Source organism: Bufo gargarizans, chromosome 4, assembly GCF_014858855.1.
Source record: "Bufo gargarizans isolate SCDJY-AF-19 chromosome 4, ASM1485885v1, whole genome shotgun sequence".
Classification (NCBI taxonomy): Eukaryota; Metazoa; Chordata; class Amphibia; order Anura; family Bufonidae; genus Bufo; species Bufo gargarizans.
This window is the reverse complement of record NC_058083.1, coordinates 190,222,749-190,246,500: the sequence shown is the minus strand read 5'-3', so window position 1 is coordinate 190,246,500 and position 23,752 is coordinate 190,222,749. Positions and strand designations below refer to the sequence as shown.

At 40.8% G+C, this 23,752-nt stretch overlaps 1 protein-coding gene across 7 annotated transcripts in view; it reads left to right on the top strand.

Annotated features, from left to right (window-relative positions):
- DLG1 (discs large MAGUK scaffold protein 1) overlaps positions 1–23,752 on the top strand; it is a 235,311-nt gene that overhangs the window by 62,228 nt on the left and 149,331 nt on the right. For all 7 annotated transcript variants that reach the window (XM_044291546.1, XM_044291545.1, XM_044291544.1 and 4 more), the window contains one exon: positions 16,558–16,722. In XM_044291546.1, coding sequence (XP_044147481.1) covers positions 16,558–16,722 — 165 coding nt within the window. The remainder of the gene's footprint in view (positions 1–16,557; positions 16,723–23,752) is intronic.

The window sequence follows — 23,752 nt, the reverse complement described above, 5'->3', positions numbered from 1 at the left end:
CTAATTTTTCCCAATTTTTGGTAAATTTGACATTTTTTTATGCAAAAAAAAATATTTTTTTTAACTTTATTTTACCAGTGTCATGAAGTACAATATGTGACGAAAAAACAATCTCAGAATGGCCTGGATAAGTCAAAGCGTTTTAAAGTTATCATCACTTAAAGTGACACTGGTCAGATTTGCAAAAAATGGCCTGGTCCTAAGGTGTAAAAAGGCTGTGTCCCTAAGGGGTTAAAGGATAACTGTCACATTTAGACCCTAATTTCAATTTTCATATATGTAGTTACTAATAACATGATATTCCAGAATCTGTTATTATTAGACGACAGACTGACCCCATATTTAATGAGATTCAGCCCTTAGCAACCAGTCTGCATAAAACTGCAATCTCACTATTCAGTTAAGATGGCCGCCACTGCCCTTACCCTGAGGCTAATCCCGCCTGCCCTCACTAGCCAGTAACAATAGCCCCCCCAAAAGTGTCAGTAACCAGAGCCCTCCACCCTAAATGGTTAATCTCCTGGAGCACAAAGGGGTCCTCTTGCCACATGTTGCTTTAATTTATACACTGAGCAGACGGCAGATCTCCCTTCCCTGGTCTGCGCTGGTTCAACTCTGCATTCTCCAGCTCTGCTGAGTGAGGGAGCGTCTGCCAAATGCACGGACAGGGAGAAGTGCACACAGACCAGGCACTGTTATCAGCTGCTGGGGAGGACCTGGCTTTAATCATTTACTTAGTCCCTGGCTGTCAGTAATCTGACCTTGCAGCCTGCTTCTGCGCCCCCCCCCCCCCCCCCCCCAGCGGGAAACGGGGGAGCCAGAGTGTTAGCAGCAGCCTCTGTCCTCCTGTGTGACCGGAATTGCGGCATGCAAAAATGCCCGTACTATTAAATATAAAACATTTCATCTGATACGGAAACCGTTAAAGTGGAAAAAAGGCAAAATTGCTGATTCTTTTTATTTTTTTTATTTTTTTCTTCCTCTCTTCCAATTTCGCCCCATTTATAATCCCCCCCCCCCCGCTTCCCACCACATTTTATTAAACCTGTCAATAGTGCCATTAGAAAGGGCACCTTGTCCTACAAAAAAACAAACCCTCATACAGCTAAATGAACCGAAAAATAGGAATGTTATAGCTTTTGGAGGGCTAGGAGTGAAAAACGAAAACAAAAATAAATAAATAAATTGGAAAATCGCTTGGTTGTGAAAGGGTTAAAACATGTAGTAAACTATGGGCCAGATTTATCATTAGCTCAGGTCAGAATAATGGAGTGAAAAAGTCCCAAACGCTAAAACTGCACACAAATTTTTTTTCTGCTCTGCACTATGCTCTCCAGTTTTCTGAAAGTGGGCGTGTTTTCTTATGTAAATGAATCTCTAGACAGATTTACTATTGGGAATATTTAAAAAGTCGCAATTTCTCATGCTTATCTTATTAGACTTTTTAATAGAACATGCGACTTTTTCATAAAAACGTGTGTTTCTTTTTTTTGTAAAGATGTGCGACTTTTGTACAGCTGCTTGCTGACGGATAAACTGCTACCGTCAAACCACATTTATTACAGTCTTAAAGAGCCGATCATAAATCTGACTTGTCTAAAACTGACTTTAGCCATATGTTAAAGTGGAGTGAGCTGTCAGTCATGATAAATCTGGCCCCATGTGTGCAAGTCTCAAAAATATTTTGCAAGGGCATCACAGAAGACCAAATACTAACCCATATGAACTGAACCTCTGCAAATGGCGTCCACCCCGCAGAGATCTGTTTTTGAGTTGTGTTGAAATTGACTGCAGCATCTGAGAAGAGTCCTCTCTGATCCCATTTGCTGCAGGTGGGTGTCAGCTGTGCAACACAGGCGGCACTTGCTGTTTTATGGAAGCGTCTATATACACTGCTTGTTCACCTGTGCAGCACAAGGTATGAAAAGCGTTTAATCTGATGACCCAGACTGCATGACTAAAATGATTTTTATCCTACTATAAGAAATTGTACCCAAAGTTCCATAACCTTTAATTCCGCAGGACGAGTTGCTGTTTTTATAGAGCACATTTTGGCATACATATAATGTATTAAAATGTTATTTTATTGTGGGTAGGGCGCGGTTAGATTTCTTTTATTTTATTTTTAAGTAGCCATTAAATGTATTATGTATTTCAGCGTTCACTGTGTTATGAATAACAACCTTTTTATTCTGGTTTTAGTAATTGAGATAAATAGGAAACAGCAATTCTGGTATTTTTTTATTTATTTTTTTCCTGAGTCTGTTCAAGGCTTCCAGGCCAATTACTAGTATATTCCAATGCTGGCCTGCAGGTGGGAGCACTGCATTGGAATATACTGAATCCTGTAAACCAGAAATGCTCAACCTGCGGCCCTCCAGCTGTTGCAAAACTACAACTCCCGCCATGCCCGGCTGTAGGCTGTCTGGGCATGCTGGGAGTTGTATTTTTGCAACAGCTGGAGGGTCACAGGTTGGGCATCCCTGCTGTAAACGATAGATATCTACTACAGAATACACGTGGCAATCTGAATCCGTGGATGACAGTTATAATATAAACACAGACCAATTACAGTACTGTCTGAGTGTTTATATTAAATGGGACTATAACCCCCCCCCCCTCATGCTTAAGAACACAACCATGTACTGCATGAGGGGGTTTATAGTCATTTAATGCCCCTGAGCTCCCTTTCATGTTCCCCCTTCATGTCCTGGCTTCCACTCACCCAGAAACTACAGAAGACAGTCCATTGAGAACCAGTGTCATTCACTTTACTTGCTTCCTTCCTTTAGCAGCGGTGCACGGCTGGCTGGGAGTAAACTGATTGGTGGAGGCGTCGGAACAGCAGTTACTGCCGGCGCTCACCACCAATTAGCGCACCATGCAGGGCAGCAGAGGAAAAGGAGAATAGCTCTTCTCTCTCTTCAGCTATGGAGCGACACCAGGCAGGCTAGTGGCATTCAGCTTCACTGACTGACCCATAGAATGAAGGGCATAGGTCTTTTTTATAGGACAAAAACAAACCCAAACTGTGGCTAAATAGCCTTTTCTTTTCTTGTTCCACCCCCATTTGGATTTTTTTCAATTTCCCGACTCTATTGTGTGCAATTTTAAATGGTTCCATTAAAAAATACAAATTGTGGACAGAAATTTTTTAAAATTTAAGGCTCCGAAAAGACAGGGAATATAAAAACGATAGTCCCCCAAGCACTATTAAGTTCAGTATTACACACAATGCATTTAGAAAGTCTTCTTTCCACATTTTATGTTGCTGCCTTGTGCTAAAATAAAAAAAGTACATTTTTTCCCCCCCCCCTGTCATTCTGTGAAAGTGAAAAGAGAATTTTAGAAATCTTTCCTACATCTATGGCAATTATCATAATAATCATAATATTCATGTCCAATCAACTGAATTTACCAGTGGACTCCAATCAAGGTGTCGAAACATCTCAAAGATGATCAAGAGAAATGGGAGGCCCCCGAGCTGAATTTTAAAGGGAACCTATCATCAACTTTACGCTGCCCAAACTAAAGGCAGCATAAAGCGGCCTGTCATTTTTAAAGTTAAAAGTAAATGTTTGCCAAGAACCAACATCACAATCATTGCAGACTAGGCCTGCAATAGTGTCACGGCCACCTGAGAAGAGTCATGATTAGACTCCATTCAGACGTCCATAGAATGGGTCCACATCCGTTCCACAATTATCCGGAACGGTTGCGGAACCATTCTCTATGGGGCCAGAATAGATGCGAAGCGCATTTCCGGAGCGCGGCCCGATCTTCCAGTCCGCACTTCCGCAAGAAAATAGAGCATTTCCTATTCTTGTCTGCAATTGCGGACAAGAATAGGCATTTCTATGGGGGTGCCGGACGTCTGAATGGAGCCTTATTCTTAAACTCCTGCCCACCTGCAGTGAGGTCAGCATAAAGTTGATGACAGGTTCCCTTTAAGTGCCGTAGTAAAATGTCTGGATATTTTTGTCAACGTGAAATGTTTTTTCTATTTAATAAATTTGCATAAATTTATAATATTCTGTTTTCACTTTCTCATTATGGAGTATTGAGTGCAGATTGATGGGAAAATGTGAATATTTTATTTTATCACAAGGCGGCAACATAACAAAATGTGACATATTATGCTATATAAGTCCTGTCAATGTATTCCAGCACGGAGTTGTGAGGGAACGAGGGTGACTGTCGACATATTACAGTATTTTTCGCACTATAAGACACATGTTTCTTCCCCTCCAAAAGTGGGGGGGGGGGGGAGAATGTCAGTGCGTCTTATACAGCAAATGCTAATGATGGAAACTATAAAAAAGTAAAAAATTAAATCGCTCCCTTTTCCCCAAATAACTTAAAAATACACATCATGGGTGTTGCGATGTGCGAGAAACACCCATAGTATAAAAATATATTTCCCATACGGCAAAATGGAAAAAAGGCCCATTCGCCGTTTTCGTTGCCTCATTTTCTACAAAGAAATTTAAATAGAAAGTGATAACAAGTCATACACACCCCAGAATGGTATCAAAAAAAGTTCAAATCACCCCACAAAAAATGAACCCCCATACAACTCCATACACATAATTGCAAAAAGTTGTAGGGGTCAAAATATAGCGAGTAAACAAGTAAAACCGTCCCCGTCCCCCCCCAACTGTTTATTTTATTTTTTTATCACTATCAAAACGCAAGAAAAACTATACATATAAGGGATTCGTACTGACCTGTAGAATAAAAGTAACTAATCAGTTTTATCGAATGTCGTTAAAAAAAAAAAATTTTTTTATATATATATATATATATATATATATATATATATATATATATATATATATATATATATATATTATAGAAAGAAAGTGTGGGCAGCACCACTATCTGTAAGGTATATGCGGAGTGCCAGCGGCTGGGTAGGCGATCCACCTCCAAACGTATAAAAATAAGAAATTCCGCAGCACATCCAGGTTGTAAGAAAGTAAAAAAAGACTTTATTCACCAGGCATGCGACGTTTCAATCCTCTCAATGGGATTTTCTTCAGGCAGTGACATAGTAAGCAGTGCAATGTGCGTATTTAAACGCTTTCACATCATTAAACAATCAAATAATCAAAGTACATCCATTTAAAGAAAATACATTTAAAAATAGTGATACAAACAGTATTATCAACATCCTGATACATTCACATTGCATCCCCGAATTCAATTCAATGGTGCAGTGTTAATCATTCCCATAACCAATTCGGCATATCATGTACAACATAAAATATTTTAATTATGACCATTATCAATCCAGGTGCATATCTTCTATGAAAATTAAATGTGCAGGTGTACCTTCAGCAGAGTGATGAGTCCGCTCATAGGAGTGCGCGATGGGGCCGATACACATGGGTCCCGGCGTCCCGGGTATACTACTGCGCATGTCGCAGGACCTTCCTAGGGGTTCCGATCACATGACCATCACAATGTGCTGATGGTTGAAGTGCGCATGTCCAAGGACCTTCCGACATGTGACCGCAGTCCGCACTAAACCCTCCGGTCACGTGATATGCTCTGGGCTAAATGATGTTGCTTGAGTGTATCACGTGATCGGAACTCCATGGTAAGGCAATAGAAAAGTATAATAATGTTCAGGACACGCAATGTAAATGTAAATGTGTCTTGAAACATCTAAATCTCGAGAATATGGCTATATCTACATCATCATTTAAGTCCTTAAAGGCAATAACTCATCGAACAATAAAAAATAGACATACAGATATAGACCTAAGCATGCGGCTGATCCACTACACGTACTGTCACTGGTCCTAGTGGAGTCTTACTGTGTATCGCATGATCACCTTCCACACATGTCAGTATCGATGGGTCAGAGGTCAATCAGAGGGGATAGAGATGATTGTATATCGATGGGAGTACCATCACTATACAAAGAGAAATAATGAGTGTTATGCGTAAATACCGCCATTTCTCTTTTAAAGTACTGAAATCAGTATATTTCGTTACAAGATCGTCCCCTAGTCTACTCGAGGAGTTCAGTACAAGTGGCCCATGTTGTCACCATAGAGCCCCAAGCTGAGATGTCCCGCCTGTCAGATGGATACCATCCCTGGAAATCCAGCATGTCAGGTTCGGGATCATCCTCTAGATTCCGGGGATAAACCTGTACAATTCCATTATAATGTCACCACTCCCCAATGAGATCGATGGCTCCAAAGATTCCTCCATATGTTGGATCCGAGCATGCAGATAAGACAATCAAGACATCCCAAGTGTCCAATAGCTTTATCGTGTGTGGTCATACTCATGCATAACAAAAAGTATTTAATGAGTATAGTTATTCATGTGTCCATGAAAAAACCGTAAAAAAAAAAAAAGGTTTTTTTGGGTTCCGTCATAATTTGGTGGACCGACCTCCCATCGCTCACTCCTAATGTGAACAGTGTTCACCACAATCCTGAGGATAATAAAAACAAGACAAAATATAAGATCACCCTGTTATATAAACAAGGGGCACTACTACTTAAAACTCAACTAAAGAACAGGCGAGCAGAATCCCAGGCGCAACAATCAGGACAATAACCAGGGTCTATAATCCACATTTAGTCCCAGTGGTTTCAATGTATTTAATTTAGCAATCCATTGCATCTCACATTTTTTCAGTAAAGTGTGTCTGTTACCACCCCTGCGTGGAGTGGGAATATGATCAACCAGCATACATTTAAGGTCCCTCTCCTTGTGGCCCATGTCAGTAAAATGTTTTGGGACTGGGAGGTCCATGCGTTTTTTGCGAATCGTATATCGATGTTGATTAATTCGACTTTTAAAATCACATGTAGTCTCACCAATATATAATAACTGACATGGGCACCAAAGGATATATATGACGTATGACGATTCACACGTCAAAAAATGCTTAATGTAATATTTTTTTCTGTGTCAAGGGATGTAAGAAAAAACTACCCTTTTGCATATATCGGCAATTAATGCAGTTTAAGCATGGAAAACTTCCTAATTTAGGAGTATGCAAAAAAGTCTGGCCAGACTCCTTTTGTGTACCTATGTCCGTGTGGACTAATTTATCTTTGAGGTTTCTGGCTCTCTTGTATGACATGAGGGGAGGAAGAGAAAACTCTTCAATCCCCCCATGTCCACTTTTCAAGACTGACCAGTGTTTCAAAACAATTTGTCGAATGTATGAGCTATCCTCTGTATACACAGTGACTAAAGGAATTCTCTTCATTTCTTTATTGGTATTATCCTTCTTAGTAAGGAGGTCTCTTCGTGATTTTTCTTGAATAGTAGTAAGATGTTGATCCAATAGGGCTATGGGGTAATCCCTGTCTATAAAGGACTGTGTCATGCGCTTTAGAGTACCCTCCAATTCATCGTTATTGCTAACTATGCGCTTGGCACGGTAAAATTGGCTCAGGGGAAGGGATTTCACCATAGCCCTAGGATGTGCACTGTGATAACTTAACAACGTGTTGCGATCGGTGGGCTTAGAGTATAGGCCCGTCGATAGCTTATGATTGTCCAAAGTCACCACAGTGTCCAAAAAATGTATTTGGTTACGTGAGTGTTCCAACGTGAATTTAATATCAGAGTCAATGGTGTTCAAGAATTGGAAGAACTCCATGAGCGTGTCCTCTGAGTCCACCCAAATCAAAAAAATATCATCTATGTATCGCCACCACCTCAGAACATGTCGGAAGTGGGGCGATACATAGATGTAGGTCTCCTCGAGGAAGGAGCCCGCCATGTTGGCATAAGTGGGGGCCACATTGGACCCCATGGCGGTCCCCTTCCTCTGGAGATAAAATAATCTCAAACAAAAAATAATTGGCATGTCACTACCAGATGCTAACAGCTGGAATATGAAGTCCTGAATTCAGCTGTCTAAGTGGATTGATGACAACGGCCTTAGTTTACCGCCTCTACCCAAAATCATGTACTAGAATTGGAGGGTTATAGGCTAGCATATAGTCTAGGATGCTAGGATTACATCACCTGATAAAGTACTTCTTCTAGTTTATTTAAAAATCTGAAGAGATCCTGAATGTGGACCACTGAGCTGACAATGCATACTGTCGTAATACTCTATCAAGGAAAATAGAAATATTATTACTAAGAAGAAGGATAATACCAATAAAGAAATGAAGAGAATTCCTTTAGTCACTGTGTATACAGAGGATAGCTCATACATTCGACAAATTGTTTTGAAACACTGGTCAGTCTTGAAAAGTGGACATGGGGGGATTGAAGAGTTTTCTCTTCCTCCCCTCATGTCATACAAGAGAGCCAGAAACCTCAAAGATAAATTAGTCCACACGGACATAGGTACACAAAAGGAGTCTGGCCAGACTTTTTTGCATACTCCTAAATTAGGAAGTTTTCCATGCTTAAACTGCATTAATTGCCGATATATGCAAAAGGGTAGTTTTTTCTTACATCCCTTGACACAGAAAAAAATATTACATTAAGCATTTTTTGACGTGTGAATCGTCATACGTCATATATATCCTTTGGTGCCCATGTCAGTTATTATATATTGGTGAGACTACATGTGATTTTAAAAGTCGAATTAATCAACATCGATATACGATTCGCAAAAAACGCATGGACCTCCCAGTCCCAAAACATTTTACTGACATGGGCCACAAGGAGAGGGACCTTAAATGTATGCTGGTTGATCATATTCCCACTCCACGCAGGGGTGGTAACAGACACACTTTACTGAAAAAATGTGAGATGCAATGGATTGCTAAATTAAATACATTGAAACCACTGGGACTAAATGTGGATTATAGACCCTGGTTATTGTCCTGATTGTTGCGCCTGGGATTCTGCTCGCCTGTTCTTTAGTTGAGTTTTAAGTAGTAGTGCCCCTTGTTTATATAACAGGGTGATCTTATATTTTGTCTTGTTTTTATTATCCTCAGGATTGTGGTGAACACTGTTCACATTAGGAGTGAGCGATGGGAGGTCGGTCCACCAAATTATGACGGAACCCAAAAAAACCTTTTTTTTTTTTTACGGTTTTTTCATGGACACATGAATAACTATACTCATTAAATACTTTTTGTTATGCATGAGTATGACCACACACGATAAAGCTATTGGACACTTGGGATGTCTTGATTGTCTTATCTGCATGCTCGGATCCAACATATGGAGGAATCTTTGGAGCCATCGATCTCATTGGGGAGTGGTGACATTATAATGGAATTGTACAGGTTTATCCCCGGAATCTAGAGGATGATCCCGAACCTGACATGCTGGATTTCCAGGGATGGTATCCATCTGACAGGCGGGACATCTCAGCTTGGGGCTCTATGGTGACAACATGGGCCACTTGTACTGAACTCCTCGAGTAGACTAGGGGACGATCTTGTAACGAAATATACTGATTTCAGTACTTTAAAAGAGAAATGGCGGTATTTACGCATAACACTCATTATTTCTCTTTGTATAGTGATGGTACTCCCATCGATATACAATCATCTCTATCCCCTCTGATTGACCTCTGACCCATCGATACTGACATGTGTGGAAGGTGATCATGCGATACACAGTAAGACTCCACTAGGACCAGTGACAGTACGTGTAGTGGATCAGCCGCATGCTTAGGTCTATATCTGTATGTCTATTTTTTATTGTTCGATGAGTTATTGCCTTTAAGGACTTAAATGATGATGTAGATATAGCCATATTCTCGAGATTTAGATGTTTCAAGACACATTTACATTTACATTGCGTGTCCTGAACATTATTATACTTTTCTATTGCCTTACCATGGAGTTCCGATCACGTGATACACTCAAGCAACATCATTTAGCCCAGAGCATATCACGTGACCGGAGGGTTTAGTGCGGACTGCGGTCACATGTCGGAAGGTCCTTGGACATGCGCACTTCAACCATCAGCACATTGTGATGGTCATGTGATCGGAACCCCTAGGAAGGTCCTGCGACATGCGCAGTAGTATACCCGGGACGCCGGGACCCATGTGTATCGGCCCCATCGCGCACTCCTATGAGCGGACTCATCACTCTGCTGAAGGTACACCTGCACATTTAATTTTCATAGAAGATATGCACCTGGATTGATAATGGTCATAATTAAAATATTTTATGTTGTACATGATATGCCGAATTGGTTATGGGAATGATTAACACTGCACCATTGAATTGAATTCGGGGATGCAATGTGAATGTATCAGGATGTTGATAATACTGTTTGTATCACTATTTTTAAATGTATTTTCTTTAAATGGATGTACTTTGATTATTTGATTGTTTAATGATGTGAAAGCGTTTAAATACGCACATTGCACTGCTTACTATGTCACTGCCTGAAGAAAATCCCATTGAGAGGATTGAAACGTCGCATGCCTGGTGAATAAAGTCTTTTTTTACTTTCTTACAACCTGGATGTGCTGCGGAATTTCTTATATTTATATTATATATATATATATATATATATATATATATATATATATATATATATATATATATATATATATATATATATATATATATATATATATATATATATATATATATATATTTTTGCAATTTCACCCCATTTGGAATTTATTTCCCCGCTTCCCACTACATCATATGCAATATTAAATGGGGGTGTTGGAAAGTACAACTTGTCCTGCAAAAAACAAGCCCTCCTATGGCTATGTGAACAGACAAATAAAAAAGTTTATGGCTCTGGGAAGGTAGGGAGCGCAAAACGAAAACAACTTAAAAAAAACTTTGTGGGGGTGAAAGGGTTAAGTGGAATTTAAAACATCCCCGATTTTAAAATTAAAAATATAATTTGAGCCACAAAATCATCACATTTTATTTTTTTAAATGTTAAATATATGAAAAATAAAAAAAAAGTTTAAATTACTTTCCGTATAATAAGTAAGTACCTAAATAACAATAAATATAAACATCATAGGTATCACCGTGACAGAAAACACCTATACTACTAAAAATACTGCAAATGACGTAACGGAAAAAAGGGTCAAAATGCCCGATTTGCCCCCCCCCCTTTTTTTTTTTTCTTCTTTATTGCTGCTCTTACCCCAAAAAATTGAATAAAATGTGATGGTCACGCACACTCCAAAATCGTATAAATAAAAACCTACAGATTATGTCTACTGAGCTGTTTAGGGGCTCATTTTGCAGAAGTATAAAAAAGTTATGGGGCCAGAATATGGTGATGTAAATTATTTTTTTTTTAAATCAAAGTTTACATTTATTTTTACACTATTTAGACCTAAAGAACCTATACATATAGGGTATCATTGTAATGGTACTAACCCAGAGAATAAAGGGCATGGGTCAGTTTTGCCATAGGCAAAACGGAGTGGGAACAAAACCTGGAAAATGGTGGAGAGGAGAAATTGTGTTATTTTTTTCAGATTCCACCCCATTTTGAATTTTTTTTATATATATATTTTTTTTGTTTGTTTTTTACCGCTTCCCACTACATTTTATACCATAATCAATGGTGACATTGGGAAGTACAACCTGTCCCTTAAAAAATAAGCCTTCATACAGCTATGTGACCGGAAATATAAGAAAGTTATGGCTCAAGAAAATAGGGAAGAAAAATAAAAACGCAAAAATGAAAAAGCCTCCGGTATCCTAAGGGTTAAAGAAGTCTCTAGGTATTTATAAAGTTTTGAAATCTGCATCACCTGGCCTTTCCTAACGATTATTGTGAACAAGCCTTAACCTTAACAGGCTATTTAAGGGCTTTTTTACACGAGCAGATGCTGTGCGTGGCATTCGCTGCATGAAAGATTTCCAAGCCCTGTTCCGGACATCAGAGACACGGAGCATTAACATGACTGATAATGCTCCGTGCTTCTGTGATCTTTTTACTACAAAATCGCTGAGAGAAAATCGTCACCGTGATTTTGTAGTAAAAAGATCAGAGAGGCACGGAGCATTATCAGTCATGTTAATGTTCCGTGCCTCTGCTGTCCAGAACGGGCCTTGGCAATGTTTCACGCAGCGGATTACCCGCACAGCATCCGCCCGTCTGAAAGAGCCCTAAGGTGTGAGACCTCAGTCAGTTATCTGAGCACTCCTATCTCCTTGGGTTCCCATATTTCTGCAAGGTACTCCTTGTACAGTACTGGTTAGCATTGTTACAATGTGCTAGGTGTCTACTTTCGGAATGTAGTGGTCAGAAATTGGCCAGCAAGGCACTTATACTTTACTACATTTACTCCTTTATTGTGCTGGAATTCTGACTTTCTTGCTGCACGATTGTTGCCCCTCCTTCACAGTAGGCAGCACGCTTCCTTCCAGTGCTCCAGCTGGAGGTCTGCCTGCTGTGTGATGATGTGAACGCTGCAGCAAATGGATCACACATGCTTTTTATTCATTTAGTAGATCAGGAGATCTGTAGATTTGTTAAATGTTGACTCTTGCACTTTTTTAGATTTCCTATTTGTGCTTTTGTGTGGAGGGAACAAGAAGTTTATTTTTGCCCTATTCTATAGGCTTGTTTAGGTAAATGTCTAATCCAGTAGACAGGCATTTTCAAAAACATTTTCCGGGACTTCTGCAAAACGACAGGCTAAGATGTCCTGGCTCCGAAAAATTATCTCACAACCTCAAAAACTTGGACTGTTTTTCTCCAATGTTTTGCCATTGCAAGGTGGCGTGCAACAGCAGTACCATTTCTTTAATGTTTGGGTGTAAGGTAAGTACATTTCTGTTTCTTTTCACACAGCCATGCCTTCATTTTTTCACACTTTTATCAAAAATACAAGTTATTGTACGTACTTACTTGTGCTCTTACATATGTTAAACATTGTGCACTTGTATGGACCTTTTTGAATATAAATGAAGTTTTTTTTTCTGATTTACATGTACGATGCGGAAGATTGGATTGATGTACATGCTTTGCAATGCTTTGTGACTTTGTCAGAAGCAATTGGTTGTGACTGATTTGGTTCTGTAATCTTGAAGGACTATTCTTATGATTGTTATCGAAGATGTCTAGGAGAAATCTTTTGGGGATTTAGCATTTTTTTTTTTTCTTAGTTAAAATTCTCGTTTGGTTAGCAGGGGCAATGCTGTACATTTCATGCTGTACATTTCCATGCTGTACATTTCAGTAGGTTTATATGCGACAATTTTATGGAACCACAGTTACATGTTTAATCTTCTCTAATTACTATTGTAACTGTAAGCAGCACTGAAATGGCAATTCAGGATCTGTGTTCATTTTATCTCGCTTTTGAATATGGTTGTGTGACGTAACAGCAATTTTGACAGGCACAAGCAACGATTTTTTAGGGCTACGGGTTCCATGAGTAGTCTTGTATGTCGGGTCTTAGTGCTCACTTGCGTGCACTATGTCCTGACGATGTGTCAGGGCTAAAATTGCAGTGTGGTGCAGGCCGGCGGGTGACCATGGAGCGGTAAGTCATAGCAAGCGCTTCACTCCTGTTCCGTGGTCAAATGACGCAAACGAATCCTTGATTCAAAAAATTTGCATCAGGGATTTTTTATTTTTTTTGTATCGAATTACTCAATTCAATCGAGTAATCGTCTTAGCCCTAGTGTCCGAACAAGAGCAGCAGGAGATGGTAGAGTATGCCATTGGCAGCTGTTTGTGAGGCTGGAAAACCTGTCTAAACTTACATAAAACACAAATCTAGAAGTGTTCCGCTGTGTAGTCTGATCATACAGATTGTTGCCGATGAACATTAAACGCACTCACATGCTGTTGGCCATGCCTCAGTAAAAACAAGATATGTGGGTCATTTCTTATTCCTTCGTAGGACAGTCAATGACATTTAGTGTAGTGCTGTCAAAGCTCTGGGTTTGCTCTTATGGAGTCATTGCTTTTGGCAATTTAATTCTGAAATGACTCGAGCATGGTAAAAACAAAAAGTAATAGCTGAAAATAAATGATGTGCTACTTTTCATGATAAAATTACATTTCAAAGAAAATAATTTCCCTAATGCTAGTGAAAACCATACTAATGTGTTTTTATTGTAATTATTCTAATGTAGTTTTGTTTTTTGATAGAACATCCTTTTCTGTATTCTAAAATGCTGCCTGCTACAGTGGACAGTGTATTAGGGTAGCTTCTTGATGGTTAGGAACATTGGACAGATCATGGAACACTGTTAAGCCAGATTCAAATCACCATTTAGTTTTCTGTTCTTCTGATCCGCCCTTTTTTTTTTTTTTTTTTTCCCCTTCTTCTACTGGTGGATCAAAAGAACAGAAAACAGTGACATGAACTTGGCCTTTAAAGGGGTTGTCTGAGCTTTTTATATTGATGACCTATCCTCAGAATAGGCCATCAAAATCAGATCGGGGGGGTTGGACACCCATACTTCATACATCTCCCGAACAATAGTGAATTCTACAGACCATGAGGAAAATCTCACTGCAGTGCATGGAATATGCTTGTGCTATATAGGAAAACAGGAATCGCATGAACTGTGAGGCTGTAGTAGCTGACTGTTTCTAGTTATTACTGGGGAGGCACTGACATGATGTTGATACAATATAATAGTCTCCTGGTAACATTCCTGAATATTCACTCTGTCCTTCTAATGCCCCAAAGCAATGCTAATGCTGCAAGCTTAGCACTTCTTGTTTTGAGGGATTTTAATGCATAATTTTTTTTTAAAGCGGGAGTGCCAAAGAGTGTGATGAAAGAAAATTCAAGTATATTATTTATTCTGTTTATAAGATTATTTTCTATTTCATATTTAATCAGCTGTTTCCTTGTCAAACTATTCATGTGTCTATTTAGCCTAGAATGTTTCTGCTCCACCCATTGCGTTTGTGTGTTTTTTTTTTTTTTTTCTTCTTCAGCGGCTTTACAGGTTTTGTTTGTTTGGGGGTTGTCCAGGATTTATATATATATATATATATATATATATATATATATATATATATATATATATATATATATATATATATATTTTATTTAAATTTTAATTGGAAATAAATGCAAACATACATGTGATATAGACATTGTACTGACATTTGGATTTACAGGTACTATGCAGACTCCTGTGAAAAGGATAGAGATGACTGTGTATCATTGATTACTACTAAACATAACTAGTATTGTTTTCAGCTCCAGAAGCCAAAAATGCTTAGTCAAAGGAAGTCACTTGAAGTTTCTATAGAAAGTCCATGCTTTCTAATTGGACGTAATATTGGTGTATCCTTCGGCACTCCCATGCTGCAATCTCTTCAAATCTATATATTTGATCAATTTTCCCTATCCATTGAGATACGGCAGGGAGATCCGTTGACAGCCAAAATCTTGAAATTAGGAGGCAAAGGTTTTTTTTTTTTTTTTGGTCTCCAAAGCAGTATAGTTCTGGCCCCTGGGCTCTCTTCACTGGACCTTTTGGTCCCCGTCTGTATGCTTCTGCTCGGACTGGCCATGTGGGCCACTGTAGCCAACGACTTACCTCTTCAGAACTCTGCTTCACTTCTGACTGGTACCTCATAACCGAAGCTGAGTTTGGATACAAGTTTTAGGGCTCTTTCACACTTGCGTTGTCCGGATCCGTCGTGTACTCCATTTGCCGGAAGTGCCCCCTGGATCCGTAACACCGCAAGTGAACTGAAAGCATTTGAAGACTGATCAGTCTTCAAAATGCGTTCAGTGTTACTATGGCAGCCAGGACGCTATTAAAGTCCTGGTTGCCATAGTAGTAGTGGGGAGCGGGGGAGCAGTATATTTACCGCCTGTGTGGCTCCCGGGGCGCTCCAGAATGACCTCAGAGCACCCCATGCGCATGGATGACGTTATCTATGCGATCACGTCATCCATGCGTGTGGGGCGCCCAGACGTCACTCTGAAGCGCTACGGGAGCCGCACGGACGGTAAGTATACTGCTCCCCCGCTCCCCACTACACTTTACCATGGCAAACGGGACTTTAGCATCCTGGCAGCCATGGTAACCATTCAGAAAAAGCTAAACGTCAGATCCGGTAATGCGCCGAAATGACGTTTAGCTTAAGGCCGGATCCGGATTAATGCCTTTCAATGGGCATTAATTCCGGGTCCAGCCTTGCGGCAAGTGTTCAGGATTTTTGGCTGGAGCAAAAAGCGCAGCATGCTGCAGTATTTTCTCCGGCCAAAAAACGTTCCGGTCCTGAACTGAAGACATCCTGATGCATCCTGAACGGATTTCTCTCCATTCAGAATGCATTGGGATAATCCTGATCAGGATTTTTCCGGCATAGAGCCCCGACGACGGAACGCTATGCCGGAAAAGAAATACGCAAGTGTGAAAGAGCCCTTAGGGTGGTTTTCCACTCTAAGAGTCAACTACCCAAGGTACTAATTGAAGTCTCATGAGACTTTGTGAATAACTAACTTCGCAGTACATTGTAATGCTGTACGGATACGGATCTCCGTACAGCATAAATCTGAAGAGTCCCGACCATTAGGGGTTGGTCTCCTTCTAGGTCAGACAACCCCTTTATTGCTTTGCTGATCTAGAGCAATATAAACGTTTCTTTCACAATCATGATGTTCATTTGTTTTTCTGATAGAAATATCGATACCAAGATGATGACCTCCCATCTCAAGATCCAAGCTCTCCACATATCTTGAGTGAAGGAAGAAGTCCAGAGTTGGTCCACATCTCTGAAAAGAATATTTCCCAGATTGAAAATGTCCATGGACTTGTTTCCCACTCCCACATTTCTCCTTTAAAGGTGAGGATTTATAGTTTTACACTATGTCTTGTTGTTTTTGTGCGAGGATGCAGTGTGGCAATAGACCTAAATATACTGCTCATAATTAAACCCATACAAATGCATATCTTCATTTTGAAGTGCTATTAATATAGGTTGGTGTCTGAATCAGTCTTTTATCTAAATCCCAAGGTATAATGGTATTCTCTAATGATTAGTTAACTGTGGTTGATGCTGAGATCTTATGAAATGTTGAACATCTCCTGTGGCAGAGTTACCAGCCCCCACATGCTTTTTAGTACATTCTGTCATTATATTTGATGAGGTACAAAATCCTGGCCTTTTGAAGTTCTCATTTGTTAGGACCTGAGGCATGTTATGGAGGGTCAGTGTATTATGGAGTACTCCTTGCCTGGCTTGAAGATTGCTAAATTGGTCTTTGTTGTATTCAATGTGTGTTGTGTTCCTAGAATGCTGAAAAAGCTTTGCCGGCGGCACATGTTCTCTTAAATCTTCATCTGCCCCTTGTTTCTAGCAAACTACAAAATGTCCGGTATTGTAGCCTGTAATGCTACTGGTTTAGGCTACTTTCATACTTGCGGCAGAGTGATCCGGCAATCTGCCAGCAAACGTACAGCATTTGTAGACTGATCCGGATCCGACTTACAAATGCATTGCAAGAACGGATTCGTCTCTCCGTATGTCATCCAGAGAAACAGATCCGTTATATTTTTTTTCCACATTTTTACCGGTCTGCGCATGCACAGACCGGAAGGACGGATCTGGCATTGCGGTATTTTTAATGCACTAATACATTTCAATGTAAATTAATGCTGGATCCGGCATTCTGGCAACTGATCCGGAATTTCGGACGGGGACATCCTGATGCATCCTGAACAGATTTCTCTCCTCTCAGAATGCATGCGGATAAAACTGATTAGTTATTTTTCGGTGTTGAGCCCCTAGGACGGAACTCTGTGCTGGAAAAGAAAAACGCTAGTGTGAAAGTACCCTTATATAGAGCCAACATATTCTGAAATGGTGTACACAGCATCTCTGTATTTTATACGCATACTGTACCTGAGTCATTGGATTTATATTGAAAAACCCATGCAAACACAAGAGTATATCTACCCGGACTACAACAGTGAAAAAAAGTCTGTTAAAAACAGACACACTGTGTTTTTCATGGCCATTTCTCAACCATTAGTGTATCCATTTTCTGGCCACCTGTCAGTTTTTAATAGCCGTTTTGCATCAGTTTATAATGGCCGTTAAAAATGGGCATGAAAAACTGATGAATTTCATTGGCTTAAAAAAAATAAAAAAATTGTAAAGATCCCAACCCCTGCAGTGCCCTCAGCAGACACAATGTTCCTTGTAGTGGCTCCCATTTGTAATAATGTCCCCAATAGTGGCCCCCACAGTAATAATTCCTAGAATAGTGGCCCCCAACATTAGTAATGTCTCCTATAGTGGCTCCCAGCTGTAAATAAAAAAAATATATATAATACTCTCCTTATTCGCTTGCATGCACAGCAGCAGTCACTCCTTTTCTTGATGGAAAAGCACATGTGCTCAGCATGATTACATCACTGCACGCTCCCAGCATGAGCGCGTGCTGTCATCATTGCGCTGAGTGTAGGTACTTTTCAATAAAGAGAGGAGTTGCTGCCACTGCGGAGGAGTTGCTGTCACAGTGGATGAGATATTTAAAAAATAATTTTTTAACCCATAAAAAGGCCGTATGGTTCTAGTGTACTTATTTTTAACAGCTGTTAGACGGAGGCACTCCTATCGAAGCCATTAAAAATGGTCCCATTGATTTCACCGGGTCCTATTATAGTCAGGTAAAGGAAGTATCAGCTATGCTGTATACAACTCTCAAGCAGGTTGTTCTTCTGCCACAGCAGTCAGCCAGATGGTTTTCATTCTAGTGTGAAATTGACCTTAGCGCAGTCTAGTAGACAGACAGTGGGAAATAGAATATCCCTCTCAAAACCTAATTTTCAGCATGTCAAAAGTTGCTATAAAGTATAGAAATACACCACAAGCCATTATAATTCCATTAAAGTTCTGGCATCTGTTGGACATTTTGTCTGGAGTATGACCAGTTATTTTTGGAAAATTGTGTTTGTGTTTATTATGAAAAAGTTCTAAAATATAAAAGTATACAATATATACTATACACATGGTATTGCTGCAGTTGTCATATACAGTAATCATGTTATTTAGACCACACAGTAAACTGCATAAAAACAAAAAAATTTTGCTGAATTGCTTTTTACTACAGAAAAATAGTAATAAAATGATATAAATAACATGTCAGTTCAAGCCTCACATAGAAGTTTTGCTGTAGCATTGGCAGATGGACCTCCTACACAATGATTTTGTTATGACTGAATTTGATAATATATCTTGACCTTACTTCCCATTTTCAGCGCTCCAGAATAGATGTAAAGGAGAATTTTGGGCTCATTAGGTCCTGGAAGCAAGGGGTTTGTTTAAGGGCTCATGCACATGACCGTATGTATTTTATGGTCTGCAAAAAATACGGATGACGTCTGTGTGCATGTTCTATTTTTTTTTTTTTTGCGGAATGGACATACGAAACGGAATGCCCACGGAGTAACTTAGACTTTTTTGCAGAGCCATTGAAATGAATGGTTCCGCATACAGTCCGCAAAAAAATTACTGAATAGACATGGACAGAAAATACGTTTTTGTGCATGAACCTTAACACTGAATACAAGAAAATGCTAGTCTTCAGTGCTTGCTGTAAGGTAATTAAAGTGAACCTGTCGGGTGACTCTTGCTGCCCTATCTGAGAGCAGGTTATGATCCAGGTAGAAAAGCTGGCTTCTGTGATATATAGGTTTATATATTTTGAAGCAGGATTTTTGGGTAAAAAGCAGAGTAAATCCTGACAGGACTCCTAGGGGGCGAATAGTGAGAGTCCTGATCACCCGCCGCCGACACATATAGTGATTATCTATGTGCACACACTGATGCAGAGAGAGCTGGAACAAAGTAATGAAGACTCTCACTGTACCTTCCCTCACCCCCTAGGCAGCTCTGCAAATGGAGGCAACCAGTCCTGCTCACATTATAGGACAAGTCGCTGGCGGCCATTTTATAATTGTTCCTTGAGAACCCCTTTAAGGTCTCATGCACACGACCGTTGTTTTATTCCGTGTCCGTTGCACCGTTTTTCGTGATTTTCTGCGGACCCATTGATTTTCAAGTCAATGGGACCGCTAAAAAAACGTGGAGGCACACAAGATTGTCACCCGCGTCCGTTTTTCCCCTATTATTTGCATGGCAAACCTGTCTTAGACTTTTTTTTACTTTGTCTGGTGGTCCTCCAAAAATAAAGGAAGACACACGGAAATGGAACAACGGAACCCCATTTTGCGGAACGGAACACAACAACGGGCGTGTGCATGAGGCCTAAAGGGAATGTGCCCCTGTTGCTGGTTCCATAATTTTTTTTTTCTATGGCAATCGGCAGCGCCTGGGGGCTGGAGGTAGGTCCCCCATAAACATCAGGATTCATTAGCTCACACTGTGTATTGGACAGCCCTTGAGATGTTCAGTAGAAGAATTCAGCAAAACAACTGGGTCAGTAAAGTGTTTTTACTAAGGGGATCTGTGACTAGTTGATGGTAGTTTTAGCTATGGCAGCGAAAAAAATAAAAATAAAAAATTGGTGAAAGATTCCCTTTTAAACATTTGCTGTCGATGTGTAATAAACTGAAAAGGTACATAGCCCTAACTGTTTAAGCTGCAGTGCTTCACCGCAGACTGGCACTAACAGCTGGGTCTCTGGGAAGGATGCAGTGAGCTGTTATATGTTGAGCCCCCAGCGATATGTTTATAGCTCCGTTGATACGGGAAGGAAATCGGATAGGTCAGCCTTGAGGGATGTCTGACAGCATGCAGAGACTTTTTAGTTTTTATCAACACCTGTAACCGCATTATTCAGTGAAGGGGACCCATGGACAGTGTAGTTAGATTAGGCGTTGTTCACATCTGTGCCATTTTTGTTTCTATGTTTCATTCTAGGAAAAGATATACTGTATATAAACAAAAGCCTCTGTAGTTCCAGATCCGCCATATGGTGGACATGACCACCACCTAATAGACCCCACTCACTGTGGTTTGGTTTGGTTCATCGACTTTCCATCAGGGAGCCAGGAATTTTAAAGGAAATAACGGTGCAGCAAGCTGTGCTTTATGTCCTGCTTCAGCGAAGAAGGCCTCTGATGCATATGTGAACCCAGCCTTTTACATTTTTTGTTGGAAAATACCTTGCGAACGAACCCTGCAGGTTACAGACACACATGGTGTATTTTCTCCTACAGTTTTCCCATGAGTCCAGTGGAAATCTGCAGCAGAAAGAGAAATACTGCAGATCTAAAATTGGGACCGCAGGTAAATTCCCGCTGTGGATTTTTTCCTGCAGTGTGTGGATGAGGTCTGGTGAAAATGTAATTCCCTTTTTTGGTAAAATGCTGAAGATTCGCAGCACCAAATACTGCAAAGGCAAATGTAGATTGTAACCGCCACATGTGGACATACATGAGGGTGTGTTGAAATAATCGATTATAGACAACCATATTGTAATCCACCATGTATGAGCTGCATCAAGCTGGTCTCTGCTCTGAAGGCCCAGTGGTGCCTGATGAAATCACTGATCACTTTGTAATCTTTAAAGGGTGTCTGTCGCCACAATTTGACGGGGGTCAAATGGTACCGTTTTGTTTTCAAGTTCACCAGAGGCAAAAACACAGTTTTATTCATATGAAAAATGAGGATTTGCAAGTGCCTAGGGCGGCGTTCGAGTACACTAGATGGTGCAAGGGGCTTACAGGGCAGGCCAAGCAAGAGGCTGCGGAGGAGTTATCCTAGAAGAAGGCAGAGCGGCCTGGGCACTTCCAGCTCGAACGCCGCACTAGGCACTTGCGATCTCTCATTTGCATATGAATAAAACAGTGTTTTTGCCTCCAGTGAACTTCAGAACAAAACAACAAAGGTACCATTTGACTCATGTATAGTTAGTTATGCACTGCTTACATAGCGCTGTAGCATAACGTCAAATTGTGGTGACAGACTCCCTTTAATTGTGTTGCATTGTGCAGTGAGAGGTGAAGGAATATGAGATCTTAAAGAACTTGTCTAAGTTATCTTTCATTGATGACCTATCGTCTGGATAGGTCCTCAATATCAGATCAGTGGGGTTTGACACCTGGCACCCATGCCGATCAGCTGGTTGAAGAGAAGGCACGTGCCTTCCCTTTATTATTTACCTGCTCACCATCGTAACGGCAACGGTGAGCAGTGAAATTACACCTAAAGTTTTCCATTCACTTCAATGGGGCAGCTTTATAGTATACACTTGTATAGGAACGAAACGTCCCTTTGAAATGTATGAGAACAATTAATCAAAAAACTAATTGACAAAATGTTTTCTATAAAATCTCATCAGCCCCCCCATGCCAATCTCTGCATACCATGCCATCAGTTCCTCCCCCAGTGCTACCATCCCCCCCTCCCCCGTGCCACTAGCTCTCGCATTGCATTTGGCCCTTCCCCCAGTGCCATTTGCACCCCCATGCCATCAGTTCCCCCTCCCAAGTGCCATCAGCTTTTCCCCCCAGTACCACGAGCTCCCCCATGCGATCAGTTCCCCCACTTTCCCTTCTAGCTATCAGTGCCCCAGCCGCAGGGCCAGTAAATTAAATACCTACCTTTCCTGCTAGCGGCAATGCCAACACTCTACAGATCTTCCATCCTCTTCTTCACGCGGTGCACTGGGATCTGATGTCACAGCGTCAGGTCATAGTGCACGCTTACGTGCACTATGTCCTGATGATGTGTGTACGTCAGGATACAGTGCTGGACGACGGGAGACCACGGAGCGGTGAGTAATAGCAAGTGCTTCACTTGTGCTCCGGTCACATGACACAAACGAATCCTTGATGCAAAAAAAAATTTGCATTGAGGGTTATTTTGTGTCAAGTTACTCAATTAATTCAATTGTTTCAGCCCTACAATGAAGACATGGTAGTGCTTTCTCTTCAATCAGCAGAGTGCCGGGTGTCCGATCCCTGCCGACCTGATATTGATGACCTACCCTGAGGTGTCACTGTGCAACCACTTTAAGGAACTTTTACACAACCCAGTTATTGGGAATGAATGTTCAAATGTCCATTCCTGGTAATTGGGCAGTGTAATTGTGCTGCCAATGGAAAAGTAAATGTTGATTTGGCACATAAAATCATAATTTCTGGACAGAAAATGGTGCTCTGGATCTGCTGCCTAGAAACAATGAATCTTTATGGGGACAATCAATTGCATTAGCAATAGCGCATTTCCATACAGCGAACATAGGTGCTCCATGTAAGCTCTCACCTCCACTCACGATCAGGCAATTATCGTGAATGTATGGTTCGTTCCCGATAATTGCCCAGTCAGCCTTTACTCTGACAACTCAGAGTTGGGAGGACTGCCTGCTTAGCAAAGGGTATTGGTAGCCTTGCTTTTCTTAGCCTGAGCTAATCCATTTTTATGAATCAATTCGTTCATCAGAGTTCCTAACCTACGAGAGGCTTCCCCCCCCCACTGCTTTATTGACAGGGCCGGATATCTTGCCCAGCCCTGACAATCTCACATTTAACCGCTGCTCCGAGTAGGGGTGCATGCTCTGAGCATCTGTTTTCATTTGTGTAGCAGCATCTGTATGTATGCCACCACCCGGAAGTGAACAGTTGCTGCTGCGGTATCAGAAGCTGAGCCTCTGCGCTTGCACCTCTACTTAGAACTGCAAGATGTTTGTGTGCAGCAAGGACAACCCCTCGCAGCTGAAGAACTCTATTTGATGAACGAACCTATTCGTGGTGGGGGGTGAGAACGTCTGCTGTCACTACTGTATAGTGGTAAGGGCCCAAACTGTAGGCACACCCTTGTAACAATTGTTTTAGGGAGTTCTATTTTTATACCATGGCGTAAACCTGGATGGCAATCCCGGTGGAAGCGGTGAACACATTGC